The 19707-nt window shown below is 44.0% G+C and overlaps 1 protein-coding gene across 3 annotated transcripts in view; it reads right to left on the reverse strand.

The window, feature by feature from the left end:
* The window catches only part of TRPM8 (transient receptor potential cation channel subfamily M member 8), a 124381-nt gene that overhangs the window by 36495 nt on the left and 68179 nt on the right, over window positions 1-19707 (reverse strand). For 2 of the 3 annotated variants that reach the window (XM_050916478.1, XM_050916479.1), the window contains exons 10-17: window positions 18525-18627; window positions 15832-15950; window positions 14512-14802; window positions 12153-12248; window positions 10826-10955; window positions 7123-7268; window positions 6164-6276; window positions 5214-5430 (exon numbers count right to left, since the gene is read on the reverse strand). In XM_050916478.1, coding sequence (XP_050772435.1) covers window positions 5214-5430; window positions 6164-6276; window positions 7123-7268; window positions 10826-10955; window positions 12153-12248; window positions 14512-14802; window positions 15832-15950; window positions 18525-18627 — 1215 coding nt within the window. The remainder of the gene's footprint in view (window positions 1-5213; window positions 5431-6163; window positions 6277-7122; window positions 7269-10825; window positions 10956-12152; window positions 12249-14511; window positions 14803-15831; window positions 15951-18524; window positions 18628-19707) is intronic. The other variant, XM_050916480.1, reaches the window with a different exon arrangement.

Genomic DNA, 19707 nt, shown 5'->3' on the forward strand with positions numbered 1-19707 from the left:
GGGAAGTGGATTGGACTGAAGAACTTGTGGATCTATAGGCCTAGAATTACTTCAAGTCAAAGTTGCAGAAACTATCAGAAGCCTGCATCCCAAGAAAGGGGAAAAAAATTCATAGGCAGGAGTTGTACACCAAGCTGGATGAGCAAGCATCTCAGAAGTGATTAAGAAAAAGCAGAAAGCCTACAAGGAGTGGAAAATGCGAGGGAACAGCAAGGAAAGCTACCTTATTGAGGTCACAACATGTAGGGATAAAGTGAGAAAGGCCAAAAGCCATGTAGAGTTGGACCTTGAAAGGGAATTAAAACCAATAGTAAAATAAATTTCTTCCATAAATAAGAAGAAAAAGAAAGAAGTAGTACTGCTAAATACTGAGGATGGAGTGGGTTAAGGATAATCTAGGCATGGCCCAATATCTAAGCAAATACTTTACCTCAGTCTTTGATGAGGCTAATGAGGTGCTTAGGGATAATGGTAGGATGACAAATGGGAATGAGGCTATGGAGGTAGATATTACCACATCCGAGGTAGAAGCCAAACTCGAACAGCTTAATGGGATGAAATTGGGGGGCCCAGATAATCTTCATCCAAGAATATTAAAGGAACTGGCACATGAAATTGCAAGGCCACTTGCAAGAATTTTTAATGAATCAGTAAATTCAGGGGTTGTACCGTACGACTGGAGAATTGCTAACATAGTTCCTATTTTTAAGAAAGGGGAAAAAAGTGATCCGAGTAACTATTGGCCTGTTAGTTTGTCATCTTTAGTATGTAAGGTCTTGGAAAAAATTTTGAAGGAGAAAGTAGTTAAGGACATTGAGGTCAATGGTAATTGGGACAAAATACAACATGGTTTTACAAAAGGTAGACCATGCCAAACCAACCTGATCTCCTCCTTTGCGAAGGAAACAGATTTTTAGACAAAGGAAACACAGTGGATCTAATTTACCTCGATTTCAGTAAGGCATTTGATATGGGTCCACATGGGGAATTATTAGTTAAATTGGAAAGATGGAGATCAATATGAAAAGTGAAAGGTGGATAAGGAACTGGTTAAAGGGGAGACTACAACAGGTCATACTGAAAGGTGAACTGTCAGGCTGGAAGGAGTTACTAGTGGAGTTCCTCAGGGATCGGTTTTGGGACCAATCTTTTTATTACTGACCTTGGCACAAAAAGTGGGAATGTGCTAAAAAAGTTTGCGGGTGACACAAAGCTGGGAGCTATTTCTAACACAGAGAAGGACCAGGATATCATACAGGAAGATCTGGATGACCTTGTAAACTGGAGTAATAATAATAGGATGAAATTTAATAGTGAAAAGTGCAAGGTCATGCATTTAGGGATTAACAACAAGAATTTTGGTTATAAATTGGGGACACATCAGTTGGAAGTAACAAGAGGAGGACAAGGACCTCGGAGTATTGGTTGATCACAGGATGATTATGAGCCGCCAATTTGATATGGCCATTAAAAAAGCTAATGCAATTTTGGGATGCATCAGGCGAGGTATTTCCAGTAAAGATAAGGAGATATTAGTACTGTTATACAAGGCACTTGTGAGACATCATCTGGAATATTATATGAAGTTCTGGTCTCCCATGTTTAAGGAGGATGAATTCAAACTGGATAAGGTACAGAGAAGGGCTACTAGGCTGAACCGAGGAAGGGAAAACCTGTCTTATGAAAGGAGACTCAAAGAACTTGGCTTGTTTAGCCTAACCAAAAGAAGGCTGAGGGGAGATATGATTGCTCCTTATAAATATATCAGAGGGATAAATATTAGGGAGGGAGAGGAATTATTTAAGCTTAGTACCAATGTGGACACAAGAACAAATGGATATAAACTGGACATTTGGAAGTTGAGATCTGAAATTAGACAAAGGTTTCTAACCACTAGAGGAGTGAAGTTCTGGAACAGCCTTCCAGAAGGGGAGTAGTGGGGGCAAAAGACATATCTGGCTTCAAGACTAAGCTTGATAAACTTATGGAGGAGATGGTATGATGGGATAGCCTAATTTTGGCAATTAATTGATCTTTGATTATTAGCAAGTAAATATGCTCAGTGGTCTGTGATGGGATGTTAGATGGGATGGGATCTGAGTTACTACAGACAATTCTTTCATCCATGCTGGCTGGTGAATCTTGCCACATGCTTAGGGTTTAACTGATCGCCATATTTGGGGTCGGGAAGGAATTTTCCTCCAGGGCAGATTGGCAGAGGACCTGGAGGTTTTTCGCCTTCCTCTGCAGCGTGGGGCACAGGTCACTTGCTGGAGGATTCTCTGAAGCTTGAGGTCTTTAAACCACGATCTGAGGACTTCAGTAACTCAGACTTAGGTTAGGGATTTGTTACAGGAGTGAGTGGGTGAGATTCTGTGGCCTGCATTGTGCAAGAGGTCAGACTAGATGATCATAATGGTCCCTTCTGACCTTGAGTCTATGAGAGTGCCTGGTGTATATGACTTGTTACTGGTGCTACTCAAATCCATCTATGGTAGCTGTCATTTTCCATAGTGTGGGAAGAATGGTAATAATGCACCATGGTTACACAAATGTTTAGATTAGAATCTGCACTGTTATTGTAGCTAGGTTGGCCTCAGGACACCAGAAAGACCAGGTGGATGAGAGAATCTCTTTTATTGGACCAGCTTCTGTTGGTGAGAGACGAAATTTCAAGGCACACAAAGCTTAAGAGTAACAGCTTTATGTAGCTTGAAAGTTTGTCTCTCGCTAACAGAAGTTGGTCCAATAAAAGATATTCCCTCACCCACCTTGTCTCTCTACATTAGCACTTGTCAAATTCAAGATATTTCTATTTCTGCACATCTTCGGCTCATACCTCTCTTTGAACATTACATGTTAGGAAAGGCAGACGCTCAAGGGCGAGAGAATGCAAGTCAACCAGACTATCACAGTTATCTTCTCATTAGTGGTTTTGCAAATGAAATTAAAAATCCCTTGTTTTTTTATGAACCAAAGATGGCCAGAACTGACAACTGAACATCTAAGAGCCAAGTCCTAGGCTAATTTATGTCAGTATAGCTAGGCCACACAACACAACAGTGCACTGCCAGAGTCAGCCTGACTCCGGGTATCGATATCCATGAATGCAAATAAAAGAGATACCTGGTAAGTGCCTATGCACCCAACCTTTACTCAAACGTAGATACCTTGGGCATATAATCCTCATTAAAATCAACAGGAGTGAGACTATTTGCTTCATGCCTGCTCATATGAGTAAGAAAATGCAGGGTCGGAGCCAGGGCTGGTGCAACTATTTAGGCAACCTAGGTGGTTGCCTAGGGCACTAGGATTTGGGGGGCACCATTTTCGTCGGCAGGGACCGTGGCCCAGTAACCGCCTGCATTTAGGCAGAAGGAGCAGGGGCAGGGGGATGCGGGGAGGGCCGCCTGCAGCAAGTAAGGGGGGGTGGCATGCAGGGGAACTCCCTGCCCCAGCTCACCCCTGCCCCGCCTCCTCCCCGAACACGCCATGGCTGCTTCACTTCTCCCGCCTCCCAGGCTTGCGGCGCCTAAGCTGATTGGCCCGGCAATCCTGGGAGGCGGGAGAAGTGAAGCAGCCACGGCGTGCTCAGGGAGGAGGCGGGGCAGGGGTGAGCTACTTCACTTCTCCCGCCTCCCAGGCTTGCAGCACCAATCAGCTTAGGCACCGCAAGCCTGGGAGGTGGGAGAAGTGAAGCAGCAATGGCATGCTCGGGATGCTCGTGCACGGAGCAGGGGTGAGCTGGGCCGGGGGGGTGCCTCAGGGCGGAGGTTGGGGGATGGGGAGCTGCCGCAGGGGGGGCGCTTCAGGGCAGTGGGGGGGAACTGCCATGGCGGGGAGGGTGCCTCAGGGCAGGGGTTTGGGGGAGGGCGCAAGGTGGAAGTTTCGCCTAGGGCACAAAACATCCTTGCACCGGCCCTGGTTGGAGCCCTAGATCTGAAGCAGTTCTGGCTGCCCTGATTGCTGATGGGTGGTACTTTAAGAGGAGGGGAAGAAAGGTTTTCCTTATGCCCAGCTGCTTTTTCAGCTGGGTTTTATGATCATCCGACCCCTTCAGTTTTCACTTTCTGAACTGGGAGCTGCTTAACACTCTTAAGTCAGCTGTTGCAACTGAAAATGTCATGCTGCTCAAGTGGTGGCTGAGCCTACGTGGGAGGTGAGGGGTCCAAAGCAACCAGGAAACCTAATCAATCAGACAAGAAAAATTTCAAGGTAGCAGACTCTTATAACCTTTCCCATTCATCCCCTAGACGGTACATCTGTCAAGCCAAAGGTGCACTCCTATTTATTTGGTAATGGATTTATTTTTTCCTGAAAAAAACATTAAGATTAAATAGCACAGTTACAGCCACTTTGGGCATGGCAGAGGCTCATCCTGCAATGATCTTTATGCATGCAGCCCTTGTGCTGGCACTTGTCCTCTGGCTGCATGCCTTACACGGTACTCAAGACTGCACTGAACAACTAATAAATCACACACCATCTTCTCAACGATAGATCGTAAGTCTCCATGACCTCTTCACCAGCCACACTCAAATCCCCCAGCATTCTGAAGGACTCCTATTACTAAAGGCATTCTCTCCTCAGAAGAAAACCATTTCCCCCCTCCCGCAGAGATAGTCAAACACCTCTGCAAACAAATAAATTAGTGCATCTCATTCGGAGTAACTTGGTAGTGCATAGACGTGTTCCCTCTTTGTGGTGTGGGCGCTGGGCCTCTATCAGCCACAGTTCTCTCACTCATGAAATGACAAATACCAGTGATAGCTACATAAGTTTGTCAAAAAATTCTAGAGCATTATGAGACATTTTCCATTACAAAATTAATCTAAATGACCTAGATTGCTTTGACAATTTATACCACATGATTCTGAGAACTCTCTCTAATGGCAAAATCCTCAGAGATATTTAGGTGCCCAAATCCCATTGAAAGACACCTAAATACCTTTTAGAATCTGGGCTATGGACTAATACATACAGCACAGGATCAGTATGTTTCCCTCAACACACACACAGCTTCTGCCAGCATTAGCAGGAGTTGTGTGTGTCAGTCATGGGGAACACAATCACTTCCTTTGGGCTCTCTGAATGAGTTTTGCATAGCATTTTGCACATAACCATAAGAAGGTCTCCATTTCTTTCTGCATCTAGGAAAAATAAAAAAGTGTCTGCCTGGAAATAGGCCATTTTGGTTCACAAGCGTTGCCTACTTGTCTCACTTCATCACAAAGCAGGATGAAGACCAGAACATAGAGGATGAGTTCCAGCATGGTGGGTTCATCTTGGAAATCCATGAGCAGGACATAGGCGAAGAGCAGCAGGAAAACAACGTAGAAGATGACGTTCCAGGAGAAGACCACAAATGGGGAGGTGAAGAATGAGGCATAATACAACAAGAGCTTCTTGCTCCTCTCCACGGGCTTCTTCCTAGATAAAAAAAAGGATGATCTCAAAACACACATCTCTCAAGCCTTTAAAAAAATGTTTCTTGTGAAACTAAAGTAGTGACCATGTAAACATGCCTTATATTTTTAAATCAAAAAAATCACTTTGAAGTGTTGTCAAATAATTATAGTCTGGGCAGCATCAGTTAAATGTCCCTGACTCAGGGTACGTTGGCAGGGTGGTCTATCTTGTCCCTGAAGGACCAGAGCTGTTCTTTCTCCAGCTCATTCAGCCACTAGACATTTTGTTAGCAATCCCAGCCAAATGAGCACTGACGTCATCACCTGTCAGCCAGGAATTTTGCTGATGCCATGCCTCTCCTTACATAGAGGCCACCAAACTGCTGCCAAATGGTAACAACTTGTGTTTCATCCTTGCTGTCACGCTCTGATTGACCTCCACAGCAGATGGACTTTATCAGAGGAAAGAAGGATTTCATTTAAGATACTGGAGTGGGACTCGAGAAACATGGGTTCAGTCCCCAGTTCTGCCACAAAGTCCCAGCATGACTTTGGGCAAATCATTTAATCTATCCTGTGCCGTATTTTTTCATCTGTAAAAGAGGAAAGTCACGTCCTACTTAAAAAGGCTGTTTGGGCTACGTTCATTGTTTGGGGCACTCGGATACTATAATGGGTGAGCCAGATATTAGCACCTAAATAGGTTATATAGACATGCTTTCCTTCTGTTTTTCTACCAACGAGAACCCTGTTACCTGAAGGAGATGAAACCACAGCCGATTAAAGGGAAAAGGAACAGACACAATATAATCTTCCAGTTCTTAGTGTCCCTCGAGATCTCTCCATACCACTGTTTGGAAAGGAAATTCTACAGCAAAGAGGAGAAAGATTCATCCAGGTTTTATTGAAGCAAGGTAGAGAAAGCAGAAATGTGAAATGTGTTTGATGTTTAATGCAGAAAGCCCAACAATGATTTCTACTGAAACATATTAAGTTGTTGGATTTCTGTAGCACTGGAGGCCTTGGGAGCTGCAGAAATATTGAGCTACCTCAGGAGAAAGGAAAGGCTACTACATGAGCCCACTGCTCCATCTTGTGCCAGAGGCTAGCATCTCCAGGACGTTCCAAGAGCTTTTGAGGTAGGAGAAGCAGTTCGTTTCATTTAGCTGAGGGAGTCTTAGGTAAGGACACCACTCTGCTGAGTGCTATGCCCAAGAACACAAGCAGAGGGAGGAGATGCACTGGGAATAAACATCTCAGGCAGTCTCCATCAGTAGACCCTCTATGAACCCCAGCTGTAAATTAAAACTTTTGTCTCCTGGCATAACACCTATGGGTGAATCACCACTCCCCGCCATGAGTGGTTTGATTCATTCTATGCATACTCTGCACATGCAAGTTTCAAACGCAACCCCTCCACATGGGGAGAGGGCATCAGAGAACCAGTTCTACAACATGTTCCCTTTAGCAGCACAGCCACTACTTTATCTGATCACAGAGTTCACGTTGCTGTGGGATCCTTCTCTGAAACGCCTGACTTCCAAACAAATGAGAGCCTCAGCCACTGCATTTCTTTAGGACAGGTTTTTTTCAAACAGTTAATCTATATAACCTTTAAAAAGGAAGTGAGCACAATATTTACATTGCAAGTGAGCCGCCTTTTCTTTTTCTTGTGGGTGTGGGGGAAGAATCACTGCTTTTTAGCTTGTGTTACCTGCACTCCCGGCTGTGCAATGAACTGCTGATCTTTAGCTTCCACAGCAAGTTCCAGGCAATTGCTCCCACCCCAGGCTTCACAGGAATAAGTGAGTAGCTGTTCTGCCAGCTCTTCATCACTGCTATAGCACTCAGAGAACAGCTCTAAAGGAGAGACAGTCCCACAAGGACAGAAGGGAAAAAAGAAAGCCCAGGTCAGACATGCACCTCTTCACTCTACCCAGATCCCTGGCCCCATTTCACTCATGCTCGCAGAAATCAAGAGGCTGGAAATCTTGAGACTAAGGCTCGTACTGCAACATTAACTCAGCCATTTTGCACAGCCTGTATATTTTACAATATAATCAGTGACATGCTAAGCTATATATTTAATAGGAACAGGAAATACTATGTTTGCAAAACATGATTGAGCTGATGTAGCTGCAGGAGTCAACTCATTTTTTTCTGACTGGCATATTTGCTTGCAGAATCTTCAATGTGCATTAGTAAAGCTTTTGGCAATGAATGTACAATACAAGAGCTCCTTCCTCATTTTCACAACAGTAGATTAGAATAGTGGACTCCAAATTTAATGTCTGCATGGAAGCATATGGAGAAATTCAAACTGATTTGATGATTGCATATGGATATCAAAACTAGGTTGTGATTAAGCTCTGAGAAGTAGTCCAGTAAACATGGTACCTTCTTCCTTAACACATCTGCGCCGTGTGTCTAGCTACTGGTTGCAGTGATAAAAGTGAGTCTTTGTAGCACTGGACTCCCATTATCCCTACAGAACTAACATAGCTGAAAGTGAGCAAGCTGGCAAAGTCCCTTCTGTGCTGGAAAACCCATTGCAGGCAGCAGAGCTGAGGCAATGTCACTGCGGGCATAGGTCTTACTTGCTGAAGCTTTGCTTCTGGTGATGTGCAAGAAATGAAAAACCCAATATAACTTGCGAAAGCCAAGGGGATTTTGTAGCAATGGCCATTAGAAAACTAACTGGTACATTGGATAGAGCGTTTTGAGACTGTACGCAGACAACCTCACAATTTCATTCTTCAAAAGGCCTTTGAGAGCTCAGCCCTGGGCCAAGCAAGTCAATAGCAGTTTTGTCATTAATTTCAATACAATCAGGACTGAGTCCCAAATTCTGCTGGTCTTACATCCATGAATAACCCCATTATTTCAACAGGGTTACCCAAATGAGGACGGTTGGGAGCATTCTGGCCTTAATATTTTATTTTAGATAAAAATAAGGGCGACGAAGACTGCGGGCAAGATTTTTAATGGTATTTAGGTACCCAATGGTGCAAACTGGTGCTTAGTAGAATTTCGAAAAGCACTTAGAATATCAGGGGTGGAAGGGACCTCAGGAGGTCAGCTAGTCCAACCTCCTGCTCAAAGCAGGACCAATTCCCAACTAAATCATCCCAGCCAGGGCTTTGTCAAGCCTGACCGTAAAAACCTCTAAGGAAGGAGATTCCACCACCTCCCTAGGTAACCCATTCCAGTGCTTCACTACCCTCCTAGTGAAAAAGTTTTTCCTAATATCCAAGCTAAACGTCCCCCACTCCAATTTGAGACCATTGCTCCTTGTTCTGTCATCTGTTACCACTGAGAACAGTCTAGATCCATCCTCTTTGGAACCCCTTTCAGGTAGTTGAAAGCTAGTGCTTAGGCACCTTGCACCCATTCATTTCAATAGGAGTGTTTGAAAATCCCAGTAGGCAACTAAATACCTTTAAAAATCTGACCCTATAAAATGAGGCAATTTTTACAAACACTGTACGTGAAATAAAATGTTCTGACAACACCTATTAAGGATTTCAGCATAACTCATGAGACACAACCAGCTCCCCAAGTGAAAATTCAAATTCACATGAGAATTGGGTACGTTCTTTCTGCACAGGTGTGTAGCTTTGATTTCCCTTCTTGTGTGCTGCTTTGAACCATGGTGAAAAAAAGTGTCCCCATTTCATTCTATGGGTATGTCTTCACTGAAAAAAAAGAAAAAAAGACCCATGGCAGTGAGCCTCAGAGCCTGGGTCAACTGAGGGGCCCTCACAGGGCTTGCTCTATGGGGCTGAAGGTTGCAGTGCAGATGTTCTCTCTCAGGCTCTGAGATTCACCCCCCTGGCTGGGTTTCAGAGCTTGAGTAGGAACTCCACATTGCTATTGTTACCCCATAGCATGAACCTGAGTCAGTTGACTCCGGCTCGGAGACTCATTGCTAGGGGTTGTTTTGGGGTTTTTTTGCAGTGTAGTGTATTGTAATGTGCCTTTGTCACGGAGTGTGGGGGAGTCAGTTCCCTGCAACCCCCACTTCCTGCGATTCACTGTGACTCTCAGCCAGCCAGTAACACAGAAGGTTTATTAGATGACAGGAACACAGTCCCAAGCAGGGCTTGTAGGTACAAGCAGGCCCCCTCAGTCAGGTCCCTCTGGGGAGCAAGGATCTTAGACCCCAGACTTGGGGTTCCCTGCCTCTTCCCAGCCAGCCCAAAACTGAAACCCCAAAAACAAAAACAAAAACCAACAACCCTCTCCAGCAGGCTCTCTCCCTTTGTCCAGCTTCCTGGGCAAAGATGTCGACTTCCCTGCCCCACTTCCTGGCTTAAGTTACAGGCTCAGGTATTATCCCTCACAGAAAGTCATCCCCTCTTCTCCCAACCCCCGTCACAGCCTTCAGTGTCTATCGTTCCTTCGCTGTCGAATGATCTGATTTGGGAAGATGATACTGACAAATTACTGGGAAGCTCAAATGCAAATTCACAATCACCAACCTCTAAGTGCAGAAAGGGACTTGTCCTTTTGGCTTTGCTTAATCTGTAGTGAATCACCATGAGCTGCGCTGTGCTATCCTTCCCTTTAGATCATAAATAAGTGCTTTGCACTGAGTGCCTTGTCAGCTGGCACAACTGAGTTCTGGGTATTATATAGATTATTAAAAACAAAATAGTAATCCCTGTGCTGCTAGCTACCACGCACATTGATTTTGTTTTTCATACATCAATGCCACATTCATTTGGAAATTATTAAACGAAGGTGTAATTAACAGCATCAGCATTTGTCCAGGTTTCAGATAAAGCCAGAAAATGAACCTTATTAATGACAGAAGAGGTAGCAGGCCATGAATTACCATGTTACCAGGAGCGCTGCCGCTCATCCTCCACCATGAGCTCTATACTGCATGAACTGGATACTAGAGGATTTAACAGACTGTGGCCCAGCTGACTCATCACTGCCACAACACTGCTTGTCCTCCTTGGAAGTTGTTTCACCACTATGTTCTTGGCATGAATAGGATGATGGGCCTGCAGTTAAGGCACTGCACTGGGACTCAGAGCTGGGCTCAGCTCCCAACCTTGACATTCGTCACACACTTCCTGTAGGTGTCTGTGCAAGTTTTAAAGACACAGGCCTCATTAGCCACCACAGACTTTGTTTTTTGGAGTGCTATGCCTATCCAAGGCCAGGAGCTAGCACAGAATTTTCTGTCTGCGTCCTCTGCTCCAGTCCACAGACACCTCTTCTTCTGTCCTTCCCCTGGAGCTCTTGCCAGCCCAGCCAGAGACTGTCCCTACAACATGACATCCCATAAAGCTTTCAAGGAGCAAGCACAAGTGAAAAATCTTGCAGCTGTGCATCCATCATTACAAGCTGCTGAGCACCAGCTGAACATGGCTCATGTTTCCAAGTCTGTTAACACAGGCGCTTACCTACTGCTCTCGTCTCGTATTCATTTGCCAGCTCCTCAGACTCCCCAGCAGCATTAATGTCATTCTTCACTTTTGCCAGGCTTTTTAGTAGTTTACTGGCCCCGAGTGCTGCCAAAGTGCAGCCCCTGGTCTGCGAAGAGACAGAGAATCAGGAAGTCACACAGAGCTCTTTGCATGGCATGGCCATCACCATTCTTCTCCACGATTGGCTCAGAGCACCAACAGTTCTTCCATGCAATGTGAGGATGTGTTCCACTGCTTAATGTCCCACAGACTTCTTCCACCACCCCCTTTTACATCATTGCTTTGTCTTGCCTTGTTTGTTTGCTCTGGAGATTCATTAAAGGCTGGTAAATAGAGCCACGTTGTCAGCAATGGAAAATGAAGATCCAGATCCACAAAACAAGCACAGTCCAACCACTCAATGCAACATCATCACACCAGGCTGCAAATGAACTATTCTAGGCACAAGGTGACTCGTTTTGTCTCTATGATTAAAATCGCCTTAAAACCCTCTCCAAGGTGTCAGGAATTTAGACACGAGCCCTGAAGTCAGGTGTTTAGAATGCTCTCTACAGTCCTACACTGCAGCACACTCACCTGGACACCTGCTGAACTTGCCATGGCTTGGCATGGGCACAGGAACCTGTATTAGCAGATTGGGTGCTCAGCTTAAGACACAGGACAAAAGAATCAGGAGTGTCCACTAAATTTCAGGTGCCTCCATTTTTGAGTGCCCAGTTAGACAATCAAGAATTAAGGAACCCCTTAACTAGGGAAAATTTTAGCCTATGACCATTCAGACTTTGAGACTGGATCACTTGCTGATTAACTGTTCTGTTCATTCCCTCTGGGGCACCTGGCACCTGAAGACAGGATACTGGGCTAGATGGACCTGGTTTTTGGTTTTCCTTAAAAAAAAGGCCTCTGTTTTTCATTGGAAGTAGAAACTAGATCAAACCATATGCCTGGATCACATGATCTTCATACTGTGAAGAGGGAGGGGGGTCATAATCCAAACATGGGTCCAGCTATGAATTTCACAGCTAGCACCTTTCAGCAGCTGAATCAACATCTCCCTCAAACTTTAGGTGAGGAGAGTGTCCTGAAATCTATATATGGATCCGGATCCAGATCCAGATCCAAATTTAGTAGCTCAGATTGAGAGAGGAAAAATTGTAAAAAACATTTTAAATTGGTAGCTCATCTATCATGCATTTGAGTTCCCAGATGGTTACTCTGGGGAGGACAGAGGGCAAATGCTTGCAAAGGCTTAAAGGGCCAAGATAAATACAACAGTGCTGGGGGAAAGGGTGGTATACCCTACCTGTTCCCAAATGACTTTGGATAACTCCTTCTTGTTCTGAAGAACTGACCAGATAAAGAGAGCTTGCAAGGGATGCCTTGTAATAGAAGATTCATCCTGGAGGGAAATAAAGGCATTATCTGTTCAATGACCTTGGCTTTATTTTTTAAATCAAGTAGATATTATTACACCCCTTAAACTTGGCTCCCTGGTTTGCTCTCTTTGCACTGCTGCCTGGCAACCTTAAGGTTGCTCTAAGTTGTGCTGAAGAATGAGTTGGCTCTCAGCTGCTCCCAAAATGGAAAACAATGGAAAGGCAGCAGAAAATCATCTTTGCTTCCACACTGCTCATGCACAGAGCGTAACTCAGCCAGCCTCAAGGATATACACATGGCTTCATAGCTAAATGCCATTTTACAAGGAAATGAATGATAGGTGGAAACACTCCCATTCTATACCTTTTGGTTAAGCCCTGAGTGTTGAACCAGACCTCTTACCATTAACTTGAAAATATTCTGATAGTAACAACTTCCATTATTTTATTTCATTTTAATATAGCATGCATCCATTTATGACACTCAAAAGTTATTACTGGACATTAATTGCCATGCAGCAAGAATAACTCAGCAGAAAATGGAGAACAAAATGTTCGCTGAAGATTTCAAAGCCAGCTAGGGGATTTAAAGAGACAACTCATATTAATTGTAATGGGAGTTGTGTGTCTGAATTCCCTAGCTAGTTTGGAAAGTCTCAGCATTGGGGTTTACACTTTCACAAAGCATAAGGCCAGACGGGACCATTAGATCATCTCCCTGTGATTAAGTTTCACTCCGTTTCCCCTACATTGAACTCAATAACTCAGGTTAAAAGAAAGCAATTTAGTCCCCAGGAGACTAAGCATCTGGTGTCCCACTGGCAGAAAAGAGGAGGGACTGAGATACCACCAACATCTCAGGCACACTGCAAGAACAGGCAATTGTTTAGGTGAGATATGCCCAGATGATCCCAGCAGGCAATCCACAGAGAAAAGCAAAAATACCCAAAGTCCCTGCCATTAATCCCTTGCCAAGCCCAAGTCTGGTGATCAGTTTGACCCTGAGCACATGAGCAAGACTCACTCGCCAAGCATCTGAGGGTACATCTACTCTGCAAAAAAACCTAACCCACAGCAATGAGTCTCAGAGCCTGGGTCAACTGACTTGGGCGTCCTCTAGAAAGCTAAAAATAGCAGTGTAGACATTCTCGCTTGGGCTGTAGCCCAGACTCAGACCCGGTGATGGGAGTGGGAATGTCTCCACTGCTATTTTTAGTCTGGTAGCATGAGCCTCACAAGCCCAAGTCAGCTAACCTACACTCTCAGACTCGCTGCCACAGTGTGGGACAGAGGGTTTGCAGTGTAGATATACCTTGAAAAAGAAAATTCTCTATGCCACCCCACCTGGTGTCCTGTATCCAGCTGTGACCAATCCCTGCTGCTTTCAGAGGAAAGTGACGAAAACCCAGAATACAGCTGGCCAAATGTGCATCAGGGAAAAAAATTCCATCCTGGCCCATGCAGGTGTCTGGCTAAAGCCCTGAAGCATGAGATTTGACTCTAGTCATTGTCTTAATGCAGAGCTGCTGGCGCTATGAGCGTGAAGAGGGCAATGCAGAGTTTCTTGTTCTCTCCATGGCTCATGAAAGAAAAGAATGTACAGAGAATCAGGTTCACAAATTCTAATGCCAGAAGGGGACCATCTAGTCCAATTATCCTCCATGCACAGGCCTTGGAAATTTGGAAATTCCAGTTCTGTAATTCAGGTCTGCATTAAAGGCCTGATCCTGCCCTAATGAAAGCAATGGAGAGTCTGGTGGTACATGGCAATAGAAGTAGAAGTACGCAGATCCAAAAGTAGATGGGACCCAAGGGGCTAGAAAGATTCTCTTAAAGTTTTGAGTTAAGTTGTCTGGACAAGCTGGTCTCTTGTGCAATGTCACGTTTTCAAACTTTTTCTTCCCAGTAACATAAAAAACAAATTTCCATTTCCTTCACTGAGCCATTTTCAGTTGAAAGGTCTATCATCCACAATGATATGAACTTGAGGTTCTTTGCAAGTCTTAATTAGAACATATTTTAAAACTGCTCTGAGATAATCACAGTATGAAACCATGACCCTCACACAAAAGACTCACGTATTCTTCGAGCACTTGAGCAATGCAAAGATCCATGCCATAGACTAACATGTGGAATGCATCAGTATGTTCAAGGCCATTGCACTCCGCACAATTTGTAGCATTTTTTAAACAACCGAAATGCAAATTCATTACTGTTATAATGGCAAGGGAAGACAATTCTTTTCCTACTAAGGAACACATGGCTAGACAACTGGTGGTTACTTACCAACAGCCGTATTTCTGTCTCATCCTTGCCGTTCTTATCCTCTTTTTGAATGCCTCTTCGGAAGTCCTCAACCATCTTCCACACAAATGTGAGGAGTGCATCATTGTAGGAGTTCTTAGCAATTTGCAGGTTCTTAAACACCAGGCTGCTAAAGTGGTTGGAGAAAAGCTCTGTAAGGACCTCCTTGTTAAGAAACTTCCTCAGGTTCAAGCCATTCTCCAGAAAGAGGCGAACAAATTTGGGCCGGTCCTTGATAAGAGCTATAAACATGACATCCTCAAGGTCTGCAGACTGGGGAGAAAATGATGGAAAGCCAGGTATTTTTCACAAGGCCAGCTGTGGATGGCTGAGCAGAATTCACTGTCCCCTATCCCTCTGCTATTGCTCACATGTTTTGTTATAAATAAATATTGGTCACATTTTGCCTTTGCTCCACATTTCCTTCAGAATGCAGCCATGGCTGTGGTTTGGGAAGTGACTGAAATAAGCATACCTAGCTATTGCATGTATAGGCTTCATCAAGAATTTCCAGATTAAAATGTGTTAACATTGTAAAAACGAACACTCATTGCTACCCTCAGTAAGGTTCTACTTTAAGCCTCACTCCCACCTCATAAACACTGGCGCTGGTAAGGCAGAACAGAACAGGGTTTGTTATTCCAGAGCCTTAATGATGTTTCAGATTAACACTTGACTAACAACCACGTTTACTCTTTGGATATTTTTCTTCTCTCTTTTACATGCATTTATGCCCATGAAAGCTGCTGGACTGACACACACTGAATATAAAGCCTGGTATTTGGCCACAGAATAGGTTTTGACAACACTGACAATGACAGAGATACCTTCTGCGCTCTGCCCCTAAAATGCCCAAATCTGACACTAGAAGGGCCACTTCTAGAAAGGGTGGTTGGTTCAGTCTCTGGACTCTTTCAAGCCTTGACCTCTGCTCAAAGAGCAAAAAATAATATTAATCATCAGCTACCATAACCACCACCATTGTGGCTGACAAGGAACGGGAGTGAGACCATCAGTTTCCAAGTAGTCAAGTAACCCACCTGAAGTAATGGTATATTTCATACCCAGGTACGCTATGACACTGCAGTGACATCATAGCAATTGGTTTGCCATGTTAGAATACCCTTATTTGTTAGGTTAGTGTATTTTAAGCCTATACATTCTGCTCACTTCAGATTGAACTGGAATGGAATTGTTATTTACAAACATCAGAACACCGATGCCTACGTAAATGGTGCAAGAAAGAATTTCACTCCTTGTTTCCAACCCCACTAGCTGTGCCAAGGTGCAAACTTTGACTACCTCCCAGCGCCGGTCATTGGTGAAGATCTCATCGCTGGCCAGGTCCAGTTGGTTCCACTCCAGCAGCAGCTGCAGCTGCCCATTCCAGTTATCTTTATCCTGTTCATTGGTACCGAAAGCTGGAGGAGGAAGAGTCAGCTAAGTAAGCACTAGAAATTGGAGAGCGCCTTGGCTTGTATTCTACCATCCCTAACTCTCTCCCCATCTCAGCCACAAAAAAAGCCTCTACTGTCTTTTTTTTAAACACTCGCTTATAGTTTTAACAGGGCTTCAGAGGTTGTGCACATTTTAAAACACACATAAACACACACGGTATGTATAGACTAAACTGCACTTAAAATGAGCATGGATTGCATTACCTGAAGGCAGATTGTCCCTGTAACTACCCAGAACAAGCCTGTGACCCTAAGAGCATCAAGTAGTGAGTTTCAGAGGGCCTGACCAGTTCAGTGTGCCCCAATCCACTTATGTCAATCTGTATCTAATAGGTGCCATGTGAAATATCATTGGAAAACCAATGATACACACTGACCAGTAATATTCTTGTGTTGTCTATGTAGGGTAAACTCCCAAAGGACTGGACAAATATGAAGGAAATAAGGGACTAAATGTGTTTAAACCAGAAAAGTCTGGGGATTGGGCAAACTGTTTTTTTCCAAGTGCAATAATAGTCAAGTGGCCATTCACTGGCATATCAACACGTGCAGGACCGATCAATCTGCATTACAGAAAGCATCAGCAGGGAAGAAACCAGCAAGGAACCTTCCCCATCAGACTCCCTGGCACATTTCCTCATTGCAGTGGCACTGGACTTTGAGAAGGGCACATTTCAAAAGCTCAGTTGACTACAGAAGAGAGGGGCAAAGAACCCCAAGTTATCGTACATGCAAGACATAAAAGGAACCAAGCACTTTGCGGGAGATCCTGACCACGGGGATGGTCAGACCATCTTGCTGAATCTTATCTGGAAGCAAGGCTGTCCTTTCGTTAAGTCTTAGTCACTAGAAAGTATTTTTTCATTTTTATTTGTTTTTAATCATTTCTGACTTTAGCCCTTATACTTGACCTCACTTAAAATCCCCCTTATTTGATTAAATAAACTTGTTTTGTTTTTTATTTTAAATCAGCCCAGGACCATGTTTGATATGAAGTGATGAATAGCTCCAGTTAAAGCAACAAGCTTCTGTGTTTTTGTCTCTTGAAAAGAGCAACAGACCTCAGTATTCTGAGTGTTTTAGGAGAGGGGACATTTCAGGGCAGATGGTTTTGGGGAAATTCATGACTCGGAGTGTGTTGGGGTCACAAAGTCATAACCAACGCTGGTGGAGACTCAGAGAGGGGCTGTTGTAGGCAGGCTGCTGGGATCAGTACTGAACCAGGGCTGCCAAGCACTCAGGGAACTATATGCTTGTCTGCTGGCTGTTGGTGTCTGGGCTCTGAACAATAGCAGCAGAGCATTTAAGGGTTACAGGGCAGGCAGTGACAATCTCTCACTCATCAAGACTGCATCCCAGAATGCATCCTCTGCCTGACCACATGTAACAGGGAAGTGCTGACTCTCTGGCACCGTCCCTCACCCAGTAACCCAAACAAATTCCTCCATGGGTGCTCCATGCAGAAGGAGCTGCCCAGAGTTTGGGAGAGGATGTAGGAGGGGAGAAGGGAAACAACCATGCCTTGGGGCACTGACGCACCAGATGAGTTAACATTTCTGGGTCCCCTCTCTGGTTGCTACTAAGGAGTGAGTGACCCTGATCCATACAATGGAGTCAAACCCTTTCCAGAACCAACCTGAGGGAACTGGTAGCAGGAAGCATTGGGGGAAACCTGATATGGGGCCCCATTCTCCATTCACACAGATATAAAATCAATAGAGTTTAACTTATATACTAGTGCTGGGCCCAGATTCTCCTCACAGTCCCACATCTCACTGCAGTGATTTAAATGGAATTTGCAAAAAAGAAGGATTAGGTAGCATCATGAGCGTTAGTGAGATGAACTCTTAATTGGCCATCACTTCATTGCTGACTGTCAAATTTCTCTCTCACCCAGTGCTCTCAAGCCTTTTTATTGTGAATTTTACACCATACTCCGCGGAGTAATCCATCTACTAAAGTCTAACTGGAGAAACCCCTTTTGTATTGGTTTTCAGTCATTTCCTAATATGTAGAAAACACTCCATATTATGCCTAGGTCAATGTTTTAGAGGGTCTAATTGCTTAGTATGTGCGGTGTGCTTCCCTCTCCACACTGGAATTACCAGTTCTGAGATACTCCTATACTCCGACTTGCTTCGGTAAAAGCATGGAACCACATTCTCTTCTGCTACAGCCATACAACTGCCAGGAGAGGGTACCGATGTAGGATGGGGCAAGGGGATAGTCCCCTGTTCTCAATGCTTGTTTCTCATATCCAGAGTGTACTCGCCATCTCCCCATGAACTTAACTCCCATTAACATCAATGGCAGTCCAAACTGGGACTTCCTTTAGGCGCCTTTGAAAACTCCAGCCTACACGGAGATGGTCCAGCAGATAGAATTCATGACCGGATGGGGAGGTAAGGCACAGACAGACTTGTCCAGGGAATTGCATCCAGGAAGCCAGCTTCCTAAGCTAGTACCTAGCCACAGGGTCATACTGGTACCTAAGAGCAAAGTGAAATTAAAGCCAGTGGGCGAGAACTCAGTGCTCACCTTTATACAGAGCAAAAGAAATGGCATTGCTCACGATTTCATCTCCAGCTTCTTCTATTTTAATAACAGTTAGCAGATGAGGGTTTTCCAGGATTTCTTTGATCTACAAAAAAAGAAGTCCAATTCTAAAGCTCTCTCAGGAGTTTGTGGTTTATCTGCGCATGTCCCTTTGGGGAATGTCCCGTCATACAGTATTATTCACAGAGCTGTTTATCATAAGTCCTCCCTCTACACATAGTTAAAACAAAGTATATAAAATGAGAACTTCAGCGATTAAGTTCTAAAACTCACAGAAGTACAAATTAAAAACAGTTATATTAATGATCCTTTAACATATGGCAATTTCTTGTCATTCCCTTCTCCCCCCCACACACACAAACACAGAAAATGATGACCAATTAGGCAATTCTCACTAAATTAAAAACTAACAAGGAATAAATTTCAGATACTATGGTAGTGCCAACCCCCAAACATCTAGAAGTTTATATGTTAAGAAAAAGTTTATTCTGGCCACTTTGCCTAGTCTAAAATCAGAGCTTATGTTCTTACAGCATCATGCTTTATGAAATTTCCTTCTTTCTGGCAAGTTAGAAATCTGAGGGAGTGTAAGAAATTTGTGTTTACACTTTCAGCCTCTGAATGAACCAAGAGAGGAAGAGGCATTTGAAACAAAAGTAGAAATGAACCCAAACCACAAAATGCGGATCTAGAACTTGACTGCAAATGTCTTCCAGTTCAATTTGGAATCCAGGCTTTGGTTCATCCAACTATAAATATACAGGGCCAGAGGTGAAATATAGATCCATATCTAGATTGAACTCTCAGGCCACCCCAATGTTCAGTTCTATTTGGGAGTTTTGAATCATGGATAATAAACCCACCACTGAAGTAAGGTTCGCGTTTGGTTTTTAGTTCTGGCCAAAGGTGCAGTTTTGGTTCTGACCTGCATGGTCGAAGCCACATCACTGTTAAAAGAATGTAATTTCTCTCCAGCTATTAAGAATTCACCATGGCTATCAGTTCTCTTGCCTCTCAGCATAGCCATGAGCTGGGTTCAAGAATAAATTCCCACCTCTGCCATCTCTGGGATGGTATTGCATAATTTGGTGCATCATAAAAGGTTTAAACCTTCCTTTAATAGCAACTAATATATTATGTTTTAAAGACAATACTTCACAAGATA

Source organism: Gopherus flavomarginatus, chromosome 10 (assembly GCF_025201925.1).
Source record: "Gopherus flavomarginatus isolate rGopFla2 chromosome 10, rGopFla2.mat.asm, whole genome shotgun sequence".
NCBI lineage: Eukaryota > Metazoa > Chordata > Testudines > Testudinidae > Gopherus > Gopherus flavomarginatus.